The 18,010-nt window shown below is 34.3% G+C and overlaps 3 protein-coding genes across 3 annotated transcripts in view; 2 read left to right on the forward strand and 1 right to left on the reverse strand.

The window, feature by feature from the left end:
* LOC108739413 (homeobox protein Hox-A4) overlaps positions 1 to 5,499 on the forward strand; it is a 28,113-nt gene extending 22,614 nt beyond the window's left edge. Inside the window, exons 2-3 of the mRNA XM_018473304.2 lie at positions 2,895 to 3,058; positions 3,980 to 5,499. Coding sequence (XP_018328806.1) covers positions 2,895 to 3,058; positions 3,980 to 4,255 — 440 coding nt within the window. The 3' untranslated portion in view covers positions 4,256 to 5,499. The remainder of the gene's footprint in view (positions 1 to 2,894; positions 3,059 to 3,979) is intronic.
* A 7,527-nt stretch (positions 5,500 to 13,026) lies between these two features.
* LOC108739389 lies at positions 13,027 to 14,724 on the forward strand. The gene is made up of 2 exons (XM_018473274.2): positions 13,027 to 13,361; positions 13,419 to 14,724. The coding sequence occupies exons 1-2, from the start codon at positions 13,261 to 13,263 to the stop codon at positions 14,452 to 14,454; spliced, it is 1,137 nt and encodes a 378-aa protein (XP_018328776.1). The 5' UTR covers positions 13,027 to 13,260; the 3' UTR covers positions 14,455 to 14,724.
* Positions 14,725 to 15,024: 300 nt separating this feature from the next.
* On the reverse strand, positions 15,025 to 17,613 carry LOC108739414 (UBX domain-containing protein 4). The gene is made up of 7 exons (XM_018473305.1): positions 17,429 to 17,613; positions 17,237 to 17,371; positions 17,010 to 17,162; positions 16,680 to 16,957; positions 16,138 to 16,447; positions 15,443 to 15,851; positions 15,025 to 15,308 (listed from the first exon to the last, which is right to left on the reverse strand). The coding sequence occupies exons 1-7, from the start codon at positions 17,508 to 17,510 to the stop codon at positions 15,176 to 15,178; spliced, it is 1,500 nt and encodes a 499-aa protein (XP_018328807.1). The 5' UTR covers positions 17,511 to 17,613; the 3' UTR covers positions 15,025 to 15,175.
* Positions 17,614 to 18,010: the final 397 nt, after the last annotated feature.

Here is an 18,010-nt window from a genome sequence, read left to right on the forward strand (position 1 = left end):
AAACACTATAATACTTATTAGATAAACCCAAAGCTAAAGAAACTATGGATTCCATTTCTTTCTCTTATTACAATATGTAAAAAATCGGAAACAAAATAGGGTTGTAAATATTTTGATATAAAATGATTGTCAATAAAATTATTTGCAACCCTAATTTTGCACATCTCTAGCTGTATCTACACAGTCTGATCGTTGATAATCTTGTTTGTATTCGAGTTGTTCTACCGAAATTCTTAATTGAAAACAGTTCATCCGTGCGTTTTCGTAATGTCAGCATTCAGGATTAAGATTATTCGCAAAAAGGTACAGCTAGTGTTTATTTAATTATTCATAAGTCGTAGAGGGCCGTTCAATTTGTCACCATATTGCGCAGGAAGCCTGTGGCCAGAAGGGCCGTATGTTTGTAGTATATTTATCACTACAACCCCCTGATTGCACCTTTGTCATGATAATTTAATATCGTAATACATTTAACGACACCCCTAAACGTTTCTCCCTTCTATCCGTTTGAATGGTGTTGGCGTTGATGCACCTAAGGGCAATACGAAAAACAATGATCGAGCCGTTGACGAAAAGGACTGATACTAAACGAAATAATAAAACTAGCTGGGATTAAACGGTTGAGTTAAAACTAGGACACAAATTAGACGTTATTATAAAGCTGAGCTTAGGGTGCCCCTTTTCCCCTCTAAAAATGTAACTGAACAAGGTGGAACGAACGGGAACTAAAGTTATTGATCTAATCGAAAATTTATTTTATTGTATTACGGGTTTATAGTCATATCTAGGGATCCTGAAATAGTCAAGAATGTATCGATCTTCTCTTGCCTTCAAGAAGAAAATCAAAACGATATCAATAACAAGATGTTCATAGAGTTACAAGACAATATCAAGATGAACTAGTCGAGACACTTGCTTACTGAAGATCAAGATCGGATTGGGGCTACCGGCAGCAGCAAGAATGCATGCAAGAATAGAAGAAAGTCACAATAGTGCAATTAAAATTAACTTTCGGAAACGGCTTCTAATAAAGCAAGCGGAAAAAAGAAGGCTAGAAGCGTTCGAAATGTGGTGATACAAACGAATGATGAGGATACCGTGGATAGAGAAGGTTAGAAATCAAGAGGTATTAGAAAGAGTAGGAGAACAGAGGACTTTATGGAAGTCAATAAGAAATAGGCGAGAGAGATTGGTAGGACACCTTCTCAGGCACGAAGGTCTAGTCAGAGATATTTTACAGGTAGAAACGGAAGTAAGGAGGAGTAGAGGTAGGCCTAGATTAGATTACTGTTCGCAAATAGTTAAGGATAGTTTGAGGGAAATGCGAAGATTAGCTCAGGATAGGAAACAAACGAGGTATCTGTCCAACCTGTCTTTGGACTGACGACCTTATAATGATGATGATAATGACTTAATTTAACAAGCGTGTTACCAACTTGTTTTACAAGCAAATTTACGAATTTTTAAGGCAAGTAACTTGTTTAAGCAAGTGATAACTTATTTGTTAAGCAAGTTATAAATGATTCGTGTTGATACTTCTGTACTGAACAGGTCAAGATCTGCCATCTGGCATCTGAGTCTAACATGTCCTCAATTTAATATGCCTTCCTAACGATGTAACAAACTTCAAAAAGACTAATTACTTAGCGTTAACTAAATGTGTCTATTAAATTTAATTATTATGTCCCGTAATGTACATTTTCAAACGTTTTACATTACTTACAATGTACTTATGCGGTTCTGGGTCAAACGTCTGCATTTAACAGTTTGTGAAAAAATAATAGTCGAATATTTGACGCGTGACTGTTTTACTTCTATTTTGCAACATTGAAATTCTTGGTAAATGGCGTATCAACAACTACCATTGGTTTTTAATTAACCGTTTAATTGCGGTGTAAATACGTAGGAAATGTGAATGTGGTATATGCCGAAATGTGTTAAAAATAATGTAGACTTTTTTAAATTAAAAAGCAGTTTCAATGTTTCCTTTCCTAATGAATTCTAAAAGACACTTAAACGAATGCGGCTGGACTAGAAGAACAAAATTACGACAAAAGATTTAATTACTAAAAATTATAAATAAATTAGTAGAAGTACAACTCTATTGACACAGATGGGACTCTCATTCCGACGGAGAAATATTTAATATATTAATGCATTCCTATTATATCCTTTATCAAAAGCAGAAAAGCAAAATTACTATAGATTACTTATAAGTCTATATTTGTCCGTTAGTAACGGTCATTTTACTATCATCATCGTAGGTAAAGTCGTCAGTCCTAAGACTGGTTGGACACGTACCTCCACTCTTTCCTATCCTGAGCTAAACTTCGCATTTCTCTTAAACTAGAACAATCCACATCCTTAACTATTGGCTAACTAACTATTCTTAAGTCCTGTTTCTGCCTCGAATATGTCTCTGACTATTCCTCCATGCCTGACAAGGTGTCCTACCAACCTATCTCGCCTATTTCTTATTGACTTCCGTAGAGCCCTCTGTTCTCGTACTCTTTCTAATACCTCTTCATTTCTAACCTTTTCTTTTCCAAATCTAAGCATACTAATCTTTTGCCCCTGTATATCTATCCCTACAGTTGTGCTGTTTTTAATGATGTTGATCGCGTCTTCGATGTATAGATTAAAAAGTAGCGCCGACAGTGTACATCTCTGTTTGACCCCCTTCCTAATATTTACTTCTCTACGTTGCAGCCCCAGCTCTATAACTGCCTGTTTTTCTTTGTATAAACTAAGTATCACTCTTCTATCTTTATAACTCATCCCTATATTTTAAACTATATTTAACATCTTGTCCCATTTAAATTTGCTGTTGTTGAATTGCCGGTGCTTTGAGAGACTTTTCGTTTATTATAACAATGTTTTTTTTTTTGTTACAGGTTGTACGCCAGGACATGCGATCTTGGGCAAAACTAGAAGACCTAGAACTGCTTTTACTTCACAACAACTTTTGGAACTAGAGAAACAATTTAGGCAAAACAAATATCTTTCAAGGCCCAAACGGTTCGAAGTGGCCACCAGTTTAATGCTCACAGAAACTCAGGTAAGCGCATTAAACCCTGCTGAATTTGTTAATAGATGCGTTCGCTTGATGAGATATTCAACTATAAACACTTTAAGATCCAGAACATTTAGAAATTGTTTGAAAAACTCGAAATTTTACTTTGGACTAGGATCTGCACTGTGTGTTTTGGTGGGTCCGTAGCCGTATGCTTAAAGTTATGGGCGTGCAAATCTCTAATTCAAACAAGTAGACAGAAGTCGTATTTTAGGATTGCGATGACTAACTGCTCGAAATGTGACATGGATTTATCATGTCTGAACGCTCCTGTGATTTTGTCAGCTCCGACTGGAATTTCTTCCGTTATTTCTTTATCATCTTTTCGCAAGGCTCAGCTTTGCACCGTCTTTTTATTGCGGACGTAACCACGACGTAACTCTGAAGCCTTAGCGCTATTGCAGATCCATTCGTTTTCATTAATATTAGAATAAACAATTTTAAATGGTAGCGTCTTTTTCCTATATCCAATAATATGATTATAAATAACACAATGTTTATTAAACAGTGACTATCTTAAAAAGAGTTATATAATGCTTGATTAACGCGGTCTACGATCATTTCTCCTTCGGTGAAAACTCCGATGGAATTGTTCATCCAACTAACTTTGCGGCAGGAACATAGCGAAGGCATAAAGTCCTTTGTAATGAGACTCAATAGCCTCTGGTAAATATGTTCTCTGAGGATGCTAACCGGACCTGTTAACGAAACTTTGGATAAGCGACTCGGAATTCTCACCGATGGAGGAACATTCCTAGACCATCAAACCCGAATATCAACTATTACCTATTAATAAATGAAAAGTCCCCTTTAAAGTTTTCTTGCTAGCAAATAGTCCAAAAATTAGGCGACTTTCCTCTTTCACACTTTTATTTCTTGTTGGTAGCAGTCTGTATTTTCTTTCAGGTAAAGATTTGGTTTCAAAACCGTCGAATGAAATGGAAGAGAAGCAAAAAGGCGCAACAAGATAGCAAAATGAACAAGGAATCAGAAAGCAGTCAGTCAGAGAAACGCCAAACAAGCCTCAATTCGATTCATTCATCTTCGAGCAAATCCAACACGAGTGTGAGTCAACAGGACAGTACATCAGACAACCACATCCAAAGTAACGAGTCCACTCAAAGTAACACAACACTGCGACTTCACGAAACTGAACCACTTTATCGGCCGTATGTTGTGTAAATAATTCGGTTTACTGCACCTTTAGCCGTAGGACAAAAATGTACTTTTCCATAAACCAAGTTCGTTTTTGGTTACGTGAGTGTTTTTACATATGATTTTGAGCAGTTTTATGTTCAAGTGTTTGATTAAGTACTTATATTACCGATGCAGTACATGTTTGAAGGACCAATGTCAGTAAAAATGGACTAAAACTCAAATTGTGCGTCTATAAAGGATGATATAGATGCAAGTTGCTTTTTTTGAAGAAGATGATCATTCTGTTAATCTTTTCGTTAAAACAATACTACAAAACCGAAAGGAATTAAAGTTCAAATATCTTTTTGTTTCCCATTGTTGTTTTCTTTAGAGTTTGAAGCGTACATAGATGATACCTGTGCTGGCCATGACGCTAATTTCGTGTATATTTTACCGTCCCAACCTGATTGCCTAGGTTAAATTATTTTGGCCTCGTCCAAAGTCGCTTGTCCTCAATATTTTACCTGCTAAACCCGTTTTCAGCATAAACTAATTCTGTATACGCCAAACTAGTTCAATCCAAGAGCTATATCGTTACCCATTTTGGTCAAATCCAAAGTGGTTCATTCTGGGATTTTTACTGGTCAACCCCAATTTTAGGATAAACTCGTTCTTTCTAGGCCAAACCATTTTATCCAGTAACCGGAAGGATAAACCGGTTTGACCTAGTCCAAAGTGGTTTGTTCTGAACTTGTTGCTGGCCAAATCCGATTTTAAGACAAACTAGTTTGTCCAGGTTAAACTTGTTTATCCAGTAACCGGAAGGATAAACCGGTTTGACCTAGTCCAAAGTGGTTTGTTCTGAACTTGTTGCTGGCCAAATCCGATTTTAGGACAAACTAGTTTGTCCAGGTTAAACTTGTTCATCCAGAAATCGGGTAATGTTATATTTAAATTGAGGGCAACCTGGCCTAGGCAAAACTAGCTTTTCGGGTTTGGTAGGTAACATATATACGGGTAGGTACTTTGTATATACTGAGTATAATCTAGACATCTAGATAATGTACGATATCGTTGTCTCCTTTTACTGCCATCGTTCCATTGATGTAAAAGAATCAGAAAAAATCTTTTCTTTTTTCCACCCTGGACATAAATATTCTTTTACGTATTAGAGAACGGGGCATGTCGTTGTAAATATTTTAAAGTTCCTAACTAATTATACAAAATACCTGTCAAATTGATTTGTATCGATAGCTGTATATAAGATGTTATTAAATGTATTTATAATAGTTTTGTGTTGTGTTATCAATAGCAATCTCAAATCCTATCAGAACAAAATCATGATATGTAGTAAACCAAAAGGGAATGTCCGTATATTAGGTATACTATTATCATCATCCACCTATAACACCACATTTCAAACTTCTTATTTTTCGCACCTTTACAGAGCCTTCTTCCAATAATACCTACACTACTTTGTCGCTTTACAATTTACAATGATTTATGGATATTTATTCAAAATTTTTCTTAAGAATATTAATTACGCCGAGTTTAATTTAACCTTTACAACCCCAAACGAGGGTATCCGCTTCATTTTTGAATACTAATTAATTATTATGTTAAATACAAAATCTACAGATGATTCGTCCCTTTTGTTTGCCGCATGAAATTTATACGTATCCTCTTCTTTCTTAATTTGGACCAGGTAAGTTGAAAAACAGGACGTTACCTTTTCTTTTCTAATTAAAATAGTATTCGTTTAACCTCAACGTTTTACACTTTAAAACCATCGCAAACTTGTTATAATCAGAACAATTATTTTTCATTGTCCTGCATGTATAATAAATACTAAAACAATATATCACAATTTGCGATATTCACCTACCTCTCGGTTTTTTTAATTAGAAAAAAAAAAACAAATTCAATAAAAACTTACAGTATAACTGCAGCAATACCAGGATTGTAGAACAAATTTCGACCATCACTTTTACCGAAACGCGATACCGGAACGCGGGCACTAATAAAGTTTTTAATGTACAATTAAACAAAAGTAATCTCGTAAATTAAATGTCTTAAACCACTTAAACCGACGAAACCACGAGTACATTTCTTCGGTAAACGGATCACTGAGAATTTCGCGCATACTCATTAGCGTGTAGTAATCGCACGAAGACAAATTGATGCTAATTGCGAATAAAAACTATGTTCACGATTTGTTCAAATGTTTTCCCGATTACAATATTAATAAACACTGTAACTGAACGTAATGTACGCGTTTTCAATCTTTTTTAATCACTTTTAACCACTAATTTCCACGATTACTTAGTCGGCGTTTTCAGCTCGGTTAATAACTCTCGGCGTTCTAACTGCGTGGGTTCGTGCGCATGTTACAGCTTGTTCGAAACTTAGAAAAGCCACCTTAGATCAATCAAGAAACATTTAAAGTATGTGAAATCAAGAGATTTTCTTCCTGATTAACTTTTTAGACTAGAAAACTGCAACGAATTCTTGGGAATTATAGAATATACCTAGTATATACTTATATAAATTTTCAAGTCAAAAAAGCTTTGGTCTCGCACGAATGACTCGTGGTACTGATCGTTCCGCACCCTTTTTTCTAATTAATGTAGAATGAAGAGACCTTTTTAATTTCATTTTTGGTACTTGTCCCTGCGACCTATGGAAACACCACATCCGAATAGCTGTTAAGTATTATACAGAATAGGCGACTTCAGCACCGCACCTAGAGGATATTCTAAGTATTAAGTCAAAGGGCAACATTATTTTTTTAAAAATATAACGTGGTAGAGAGAGATTCTTCGAATAATACCTTCAGTCGTCTTTTCATATAAATAATAAGCTAGTATATGTCTTACGACTGCAATTTAAAGTTTCGTAAAAGAACTCTGACAGTTCGATTAGTTTAGAAAGTTTAAAAAAAATTGTAAAATCCCTTTTCGTCACATTACACTACCATTGAATACAGAAAGATAAAGAGAGAATTCGGTGTATTGTGGTAGGTACAATTGCAGAAAAAGAACATTCTTACAGTATCAGAAATCGAACCTTAATAAGTTTTCCACTTGAACGAACTTTTTCATTTCGTTCTACGGGAAATAAGTTGGCGAGCCGGGAGAGAAAACGAAGGAACGCTGATGACTTCAGTGTAGGAGGGAGAACGAGCCCCCGGAATGGTCGCCGATAAATTATGACTTTCTCGACCAAAATTACGAAGATTGCGACTAATCTAAAAGTTTTCAGCCAATCGGCAACGGGAATTACCTACCCCTTCTCGCACCCCGCGCCATCAGCAGAAGCGGAACAGTCTCTCGATTGTTTTATTTTATTTGCTCTCTGCTCCTCTGACGCCAATAAGACGGCAGATTTCATCCATTTCCGTCCGCTTATTCCTACTTATCTTTTAAAAATAGTTTCAACTTTCTTCAGCTTAGACGACATTTATTCATTTCTTATTTGGCTTATGCCGAAATTGTTCTTAAAATTCAGAAAAATTAAAGTAGGGTATATGGGGGGGATGTAACAATTAATTATTTTCTTTTAGAAGAAAAACAGTTTTCCTCAATATTTTCTTTCAAAATATACGTATTGGGATTATCTTTTTTAACGTTTCTGTGTTATGAAATGGATTAGGAAAATCCCCCGAGGTGTAGACAAGAGTATGGAGAGTAAAAGTTCCCCCTCTCCCCTAGGAGAGACTTTTACAACCCCCTCTCCAAATACAATACTTGTTTTAGTACTTTTACCACCTACGATTGTTAAATTTGCAGAGGTTACATGTCTGTAAACTGTTTATTTACAAAAAATCATTTGCCTTCGCCGAGATTTCCATATAATTGGACTTTTTTAAGTCATTTTCAATAAATAGGTTTTTCCTTATTTAAGACAAACGTCCGTTATCTTTGATAAAAGTGCATATGTCTACACTAGTCTTTTTGGTCTATACAATAGTTTTCATTTACTCGATTTCCAAGGAAACCGCACATTTAGCCCGGTTATGGGGGTTGATGTTTCGCAAACGGCAATAATGTTGCGCCAGGCCATCACATTTAATTTAGAAAATAAAAGGTCAAAAAGCGTAAACCAAATCGGCCGTTACGCTCTTCGTATCTCATACATAAAAACATGATTTCGAATCAGTTGTTAAGTTAAGCGCCAGCCCGTCCGTTTAGACAAAACCTTTTAGCAAATTACATCGAAGTGCTCGCTTCCTTTGCTCGCTTTTCTTTCACTTCTCCGGATACGACAACTACATATTATCTATTCGCTAAACGTGTACCAATAAGTGTAGCAGCTTTTCTTTTCCTTTTTTTTTTATTCACCGCCGCATTATTAGTCTTTCTAGCTCATTTTTTTGGGCTATGTTAAGGGTAATTTGATAATAAATCAGTTTTCCGTATTATGAATGAAAGAAAAATGAAAAAAGGCAAAACTCAATTTATAAGATCTATTTACTATCGAGAAGATCGACGAAGAATGAGGATCAATACATTCTAAACCTAAAATAGTTCGCTGTAGTAGTTTAGCGCAATTGAAGCATTCTTAGAGTGCCCAAAAAACTATTTCTTTACCAAAATAATTTAAAAAGGCTTCAAGTTGAGCTATCTGTTATTAAATCTTTAGTGGAGTGGCGAGATTCTTCATAGGTTCTTCCATCTGCGATGTTAGATGTGGATCCACAGGAATCAGGATAGTATCAATACACCTATTGGCAGTACAGAGTTCTCTACTTGAAGCTTTTTAAAATTATTTTTGTAAAGAAATAGTTTACACAACTCGAAATTTTTTGAGCACTGTAAGAATGCCCCCTTATCGACAGCATTAAATTAAGTGTACCCTTTGTTTCCAAATAAACATCCCTCCTTCCTCCCTAATTGCGAACGTATTTTATGTACGGTCCCTTTCAGAAAATCTTCAAAAAGAGAAAAGCATTTGTTCAACACCATCTGTTAATGATGTAGGATCTTTATTTATCATTGTGTTAATAACTTAAAAATATATGTTATTAAATTTATGATTATTTTCATATTCTATACGAGGGTGGATTGATAAGTTTCCGGCCTAACCAAGAGATGACGCCACTAGGCCTACCTTGAGGTGACATTCTATAGTACCATCCTTGGATAGCTTGTAGCTATAGTTTCAGCCCGATCTCCTTGCTAGTGTAGGTTTGACAGCACGCTGAACAAGACGCCTCTGTGGTTTTCGTAAAAATGGAAAAGCAGGAAAATCGTGCTGTCATCAAATACTTTTATTTGAAGGGGTTAACGCCGAAGGAAATTAAAAAAGAGATGGACTCAACACTGGGGACATCCTCCCCGTCATATTCAACCGTTAAGCAGTGGGTTTCCGAGTTTAAAAAGGGTCGTGTGAGCACCTCTGATGGGCCTCGCTCAGGACGCCCCGTTGAGGTCACAACTCCAGATATGATCGAAAAAATTCATCAAATAGTGCTGGGAGACCGCAGATTGAAAGTGCGTGAGATAGCTGAGACCTGTAAGATGTCATATGAACGTGTGCAACATATTTTGCACCAACATTTGCACATGGAAAAGCTCTGTGCAAGATGGGTGCCGCGTTTGCTAACAGTCGACCAAAAATTGATTCGAAAAAACATTTCTACCGCAAATTTGTCATTGTATAAGCGTAATCCAAGCGAATTTTTGCGTCGATTCGTAACCGTTGACGAAACGTGGGTCCACCACTACACTCCTGAAACCAAAGAACAGTCTAAACAGTGGATTGGACCAGGGGAACCAACTCCAAAGAAGGCAAAAACAATTTTTTCGGCGAACAAGGTTATGGCTACTGTTTTTTGGGATGCAAGAGGTATTATATACATTGATTACCTTGCAAAGGGTAATACTATCACTGGTCAATACTACGCAGACTTATTGCAACGTTTGAGCCACGAGGTGAAAATTAAACGACCTCATCTGGCGAAGAAAAAAATCTTGTTTCATCACGATAACGCACCAGCGCACACGTCAATCGTTGCGACGGCTAAAATCAACGATCTAAAGTTTGAATTGATGCCGCACCCTCCTTACTCTCCAGACCTAGCCCCGAGTGACTATTTTCTGTTCCCTAATCTCAAAAAATGGCTTGGCGGTAAGAGATTTGCGGACAATGAAGAAGTAATCGAAGCTGTAAATGGTTATTTTGAGGAGCTTGACGAATCAGTCTATAGAGATGGCATTAATAGACTGGAACACCGCTATGAGAAATGTATCAGCCTTGGAGGAGATTATGTTGAGAAATAAAAAAAAAAAATTTTTAAAAACCTTGTTTTTCTTGGTCAGGCCGGAAACTTATCAATCCACCCTCGTACATAAAATTTCTGTAGATGACTTTTTAAAATGTAAAGGGTAGAAAGCAATGGTATCTGTATACATAATTTTGGTAGAAATTATAAGTAAATCGAGCTGCATGTTTTAACGACAAAACGGATAGGGGTGTCTTTGTGTACATGAGATAGGAGAGCAACCACCAGATAGGAACTTGAGCTTAAGCAGTGGTGAGACGACATCAGCAGCGTAACGACGGTGGCAGTCTTGATTGGTAATTGTTTCCCTGCGGCCCAACGAGCCAATCAAGAACGAGCGAAGTGGCGCGGAAAACGGCACTCCAGATCTACCACCACGGAATAACAATGGCATCGCTTACCAAGTTAAACAACTCAAGCCTGAATTCCGAGATCATCAACAAGAAAACGAACCGAGTTTATTTAACAATTTGGAATTTAGGAGAAGTATCAAAAGGTCTGGAAAGAGAGTCAAACGCCATCATTTCGTTTATCTTTTTCGTTTTCCCTTTTACTAAGGCCATTTCGCAAGTTTCTGTTCACTTTCGAAACAATTGCCTTTTTATTTGAATATAAAGTAGTCCATTTGATTTAAACAGGACGCTACCTCTAACAACCCCGATGGCATAGGTATTTACGTATGGACTGAACGGGCTACAACTCAAAGAGGTAAAATTGTAGAGGCGGAAAATATCTCTTCATTTTACGTTAAAAAAAATAACAGTAAATACAGATACAAATTATCTGAATTCTTGACGCTACAATACTTTTTGTTATCCTGCTTGCAGTGCATCATGGCAATCACGTAAAGCATTTTTTCCAGATAGGATAACGTTTCGTTTGGAATTGACTCATCTGAACGAATTGAACTTTGTTCCCAAGTAATAAGGAATTTAATGTAGGTAAAGCCCAAATTGTCTAAATTGTACATATCTGATTTACTGCTCATCCGGCTAATTTCATGAGAGTTTACATCTTCGAAGATTCCTAAAGATTGTAGATGTAACCCTCTACCCCCACTTAAGTCAAAAAATTATCGAAAAAGACATCGAAGATATGTACCTATCCACATCTCAATATCGCATTTTATATCGGATATTTTTATGTATGTCTGCGTCTTATTACACAAAGAAGGGACAATTTTAGGTACTTCCTAGAATAAAAAACTACCGCCCAACGCCACTGAATTCGTTTGCTGTGCTTTTAATAGAAAGTAGACTATTGCTTATTATAAGTATTAAGGCTTCAGTTTCCCAAATTTTGAAGGAAATGGCATTTAAATCAAATGTAGGTGCTAAACTAGACCTAGTTTAAATGAATCGTCAAAATGGCCGCTGATATAATAGCCAATCAGGATCCGTTAAACTTTAAATTGTAATAACGTAAAAACCAGTAATTCTTATTTTGTTCATTACAATTACGATGCTTAGTAATAAAAACTGTGGTAAATAAATACAGTTAAGTAAGAGACACTTGCCCATAATTACTACAACACGTTTTTGGGTAATAGACACGTTTTTCCTTCAACTTTGAATCTTTTTCAAAAGTGATAGATAAGAGCGAGTATCATTTCATTAAAATTTCTTAGTTTTTTTATTAAAAGATTTTGATATAGATACCTAGACGACAAGACAAAATATGAGATCAAAACTGATAGTCAATGTTTAATGAACCAATTTCTGTTTAACTTTTTAATATACTCCTAAAGCGCATCTGAGGAATTAATTACATTTAAATATTTTGGCCGTACAATGAGTTCCAATTAATATAATAGTAATGAATTATTACATATTCATTCTTGGAAAAAGTTTAACAAGCCGAAACAATTGAGGGGATTGTAAATAAACATTTGGAACATTTAAAAGCAAATTTGTCAATTTTCTTCATTTAATTACATACATAAAAAAAATATGCGTGCTGTCAGCAGAGAGTAGAGTAGTATTACGTAAATGAAAGTTAGTAAAAACAATTATGCTGAAGTGTACGATGTGTTGCATACATATTTACAAACAATTCCTTTAAATTTTAATCATTGATTACTATACATCTATTAAAAAACCATAATGGCCGACATCAGTAACAATGCTACAACAATTGAAAAAGAATGATGGCCGACAACAGCAACAATTAGAAAAGAATGATGGCCGACACTACGTCATAGTATTGTCAGAGAAGAGATACGTCTCTCTTCTCTGGTATTGTTCATAAAAGTGAATTTCGACCACTCTACTAAGCAATGGTGGGAACAGTTTCGAGCTCACAGTGACTGATAGGGGCGAAGAAGGCAAATATTGAGACACAACCAGTTCTCATTATCTATGCCATGATCATAGACTCAGAGTTCATACCAATAGTAAAAATTTAATTTTAAATAGCTGCTGCCGAGATATTGAGAAAATTGTTTTTTAAACATACTGTACAGTACTATTTACTGTAGTCATTTATTAACTAGTACAATCTTTCTTATATGTTTTTGCAATTATAGTAATATTTTGATTATACGTTTGAATTTAATGCTTGAAATATTGGTGCCTCTGACGAAAGTTGAATTACAGCTTATCTATGGATTACAGTTTGAATAAGGAAAGAAGAAAGAATTAGTAACGGTTTCAATCGGTTTCAGTTTTAATAACAGAAAGTTATATGTGTAAATGCTTGATAATAAAAGGTACGTGGTAGATATACTTATCAAAGGGAGTTAGAAAAGACTGATAAAACATATCAATAAATGGATATTACTACCTTTGTTGGTGATATTACAGAATGGGAGTTAAAAAAGCGTTTGGATTTAAAAATTCAGAAACTGCAAAAACAGATTGCTGAAAAAGGGTATGTATGATAGCACAGTGTTTTCTTTTTCCTTAAGGGGTTGTTTATATTTTGTAGGTGCAGTGATTTTGAATTCTCCAACAACAAAGATTCTGTTGACGATTTATTAAATAATTTGGCATATAGATGTGTAGTTTGTGATTTATCTGATAGTGAAATTAAAAGTGAAATTGAGAAAATTATGGATGAAATATTGCAAATAAGCAAATTATCTGAAGAGGTACTTGATGAATCAATTCAGTTAGATGAATCTTTCAGTACAGAGCAGTCCTGTTCAAATTCTAATGACTCATTTAATTTTAATGATACTATGGAAGAAATGGAACGCTTATTAAGAGATGGGTTAGTTTCTGGAAATGATAACATTGAAGATGATAAATATGTAGCTGATAGTAGCCCAGAAACAATGAGTAAATCACAAGAAAGCAACATAAATTTTAAGGAAGTTGATCAAAATATGTCTGCTATAGAGGTGGAGCAGTTCAGCTGTGATTTTTCTAAAAACTTTGAAAATGAACAGTACAGTCCTCAGTCAGTAAACTCTGAAGAAAGTATTAAAAGTAAAAAGACAACTGATGTTAATCACTTGCCATTTAAATTACCTGTTTCTTCTTATAAGAAACAAATATTAAATAGTGGTGGAAATAAGCCACAGTGTAAGACTTCAAATCCTGTAAACAAATTGTATAAACATATAACCAGTCCAGTTGCATTCTACATCAAAAACAGTGGAATTACACCAAGAAGACAGCATTTAAAATTCACTCCTGAAAAGCACCTAAGCAGAAATGACATGAGTGAAAGTGTGTACTCTGAATCAATAACTAACAATCAATTTCCTCAGGCAAAAGATATAATTTTACCTGAAGTATTCTATTTGCCGGCTGCCATGAAAATTGTTTCCCAGGAACATCATACAAAACTACCAAACAGTATAAATAAGTTGGTTGGAAACATGCCTGAAATTATCATCCATGAGCATCGAATTAGAAAAGGAGAAAGAAAACTAAATATGCACACTGCAAATCCAAATAACTCAGTTGCAAATGAAGACATTTCTATTTATACTACAAAACAAGCAGAAATTCAATAAGACAATAATAAAATAACTTCACTGAATGTTAACTGTGATTTTCATGTTTTAAATTAAATAATTCATTGTATCAGTATTTCTGAATTAATCGTTTTTAAAAATTACATTTCACTTCCTTTTATTTTGTTGAAAAAAAAAAAAGATTAATTTAATGCACTATTATTAAATTGTCTAATTAGAAATACTCATTAGTAAAATCATAACTAAAATTGTAATACAATTCATTTCTCTCTATTTTTGATTTTACTAATAAATCTATTTAATGCTAAATCCATTATTTCAATCCAAGATTTATTTAAGTTGCAGAGATTAACTCAGCACAAGGCTGATAATACTTTCTATTTTAATATATCTGGGGAAGTACCAAATATAGGGAATTCACAGCAATTGTATAAAAAAACATGCACATGTAGTATGGTAGTCACAGTATGGGGGTTTCTCTAAATAAAATATAGGTTTTCTTTAATGAACTTGTGATAATCGGAACAGTAATAAAGTTTTCTTTTAATCACCAATAGCTAATACTGATCCATTTAAAAATTGATAATGCCCAAACAAACTAAACGTAGATATTAGTTACACATGTATTCATGAGTTAACATCTTTAAATCACATTTGGTATAATTAAATCAATTAATAATACAGAACATTTTTAATAAACAATATGTTGCGTAGCATTGTGTAATTAATTACCAAAATAAATAAAACAAAATTTAATGTTTCACATTTGTTGTGTAGAATTACCATTCCATGTGTTGTTTTCATCATCCTTATCTTTTTTGTCTACCAGTCGGTGGATATTACCTTCACGACGAACGAAACTACCTTTTCCTGCACCACTGGAGTGTTTATTCCTTAAAAATAAATTGCTTATATGATTATGCATCAATGTAATAGAAAAATGTGGAAACATTACTTTTAACATAGACTTAGGTCATATTAATAATATGTATATTGTATGTAAAAGATAAATATAAATTAAGCTTACACCACAGAAGGCCCTTGACCATCTGTAGTACTTTGCCGCATATTTAAGTTGGTCCTTGGAGTGATTCCTGTTGTCCCTCCGTCGTTTGGTCCGCCAAATGCCATGACTCGACTTTTGAGCCAGACAAAGAATGTAACAAACGGTGTGAAGAAAAACCATATAACTGAGAAGAAGCCGCCATTCCTGTTGCTTACTGTGGTATGGTTAATGGGCAAGATAAGAATCACTGCATTAGGAACAAGTTGGAGATCGGCTAACGTCTGACTGTAATCGTTTTCGGAAAATTCACGTCTGGGAAACATTGTGGAAAGTGTGTAGGTTCTGAACGCCATATTCAAATTAGCTGCTATGAATTCACGAACGTCTTGAAGGGTTGCTGAGCTTGCAAATTCGTGAGTGTGGGAACTTCCTGAGAATAATAATTTGTGAAAATAAAACGAATCAAAATATTCATATGTAAATAAAATAGAAATAGGAAAAGGTAGGAAGGTGGTATAGATCAGTATGTTAAGGAATTTTTAATAGTATTGGAGTTTTCATTTTATTTTATTTATTTCTGGTTTGCATAAGAATGAAATGTCAATATTGTCAACTTAGGTATTGCAAATTGTCATTATTTTAATTTAAAATACTAATGTTTGTCTAATAGTATCTTGTTAATGAATGTATTTGAAATTTCAAAAAAAGATAATTACCATCAGGCAGTCTCAGTTGTAAACGTGCTGTATTAGGATTGGAAGATAACTTGGGAGGTGCTGTTATAGGTGCAGTTGGTTGGGTAGGAGGTGATTGGGCACTGCTTCCTGGGCTTGCAAACTTTGCAGCTCTTTCAGCTTTGTCTTGAGCTATTTGAGCTAAAACACGTTGTCTTGCTTGCTGTTCTTCACGTTTTTGCTTTTCCCTTTGCTCTACAAGTTGCTTTAGGTCTTGCTCTTCTTGCCATCGTTTTAATTTTTGGACATCCTGGCCGACTTTTCGCCGTTTTAATTCTTCTTCCTTTTCTTTCTGTTAAAAATGAAAATAACCATATTACAATTTAAAATGAATCAAAAGGAGAGTACAAAGCCTGCCCCTGGTGTACTATTGTTTAATATTTTTATTAAAAAAGTATTTTAAAGAAAAAGCTTACCAAATTTGACATATGTAGCTAAAATTTTGAACAGTTTATTAATAAATATAAAAATAGCTTTGGTTATGATTAAATGTCAATCATAATGTCTTAATTTTAATTAGTAACCTGTTTTTCTTCTAATTCCTTTTCTTCCTTTTTCATTTGAATTGTTTCTTGGTATTTCTTCAGTTTTGCTTCTTGTTCATCAGGAGTTTCAATTGATGAGCTAACTTCTGGTTTATCTTGTTTATGAAGCAAACTGTCAGCACCTTGTGGACTTCTTCTAGGAGAAGTATTGTTTCTTCGTTTGGGTTGATCTCTAACTTCCTTTTCTTGTTCATGGTTACTTCTATCATTCTGAGATTTCTGTTCGGAATGTATAAAATTTTGTGACTGTGTTGCTCCTGTTAAATTAAAGAATTAAAATGGAGCAAAAATGTAAGCCAGTTATCATACCTGAACTAGATTGAGGAATTGGACCTGCATTTCTTTGGGTAATTTCATCTAATTTAACAGTTAATTCAATTGCACTAATTTCATTGCTAATGACTTCTAAGAGGATCCCATTTTTTCCAATAAAATATAATGATGGCTTGGTAGCTTCTTTATCTATGAAAAATTAAGAAAAATAATATGCATTAAAACTAGGTGAAAACACGTTTTAATTAAGATAACAAGGATACAGATATGACTGAACTGCTGATGTGGCACAGAATTTTCTTCAATTTTTATTGCAACAAAATTTTCATTTTCTATCTTGTTTGAAATCGTTTCGTTACTTAATAAGTCAGATAAAGACTTAGAAATATCATTAGCTCCTAAAAATAATTCACAATTAAGTAAATGATTCATACTTGTGCTTCATTTTAAAATACCTTCAATAAATACAACGAATACTGCTCCTTTTCGTTTCGAAGCTGCAACTGCTTCTGCTATTCCTCCTTCATACCATTTCATGTTAAAAATTAACTTTTTGAAATACGTTAACTAAAAATTTACTCAAACAAAGTGTTTTCGAGATTGCTGATATCATGAAATGAAATGACAAATGACAGATTTAAAGTCGATTTCTAGAAATTGTGTGTACATAAAATGCTAAATGTCAGACTAATAAGCTGATTTAAATATAGATGTCCCCCCATACATAATTTATTAATTAAAATATACCCAAGGATAATTCAAAAAACTTTTTATTAAAGAACTTTAAAATCGACTTTGCTTTTAATTTATTAATTTAAATTACTCTAAACTACTTTTTTAAATTTTATTGACCTATATCGGTCATCAGCAGCCCTTAAAACAGTCCTAAAATTTAACAAGGGAAAAACAGGATGTTCCAATTTGTAGATCTGTGTTATTTATTGAGTTAGTACAATTCAATGCAGAAAAAGGCCAAATAAATAATATTAGTATATGTATTTGTGGTAAAAAATTATTTCAACTTCCAATTTAGTCGA

Source organism: Agrilus planipennis, unplaced genomic scaffold (genome assembly GCF_000699045.2).
Source record: "Agrilus planipennis isolate EAB-ADULT unplaced genomic scaffold, Apla_2.0 scaffold123, whole genome shotgun sequence".
Taxonomy (NCBI): domain Eukaryota; kingdom Metazoa; phylum Arthropoda; class Insecta; order Coleoptera; family Buprestidae; genus Agrilus; species Agrilus planipennis.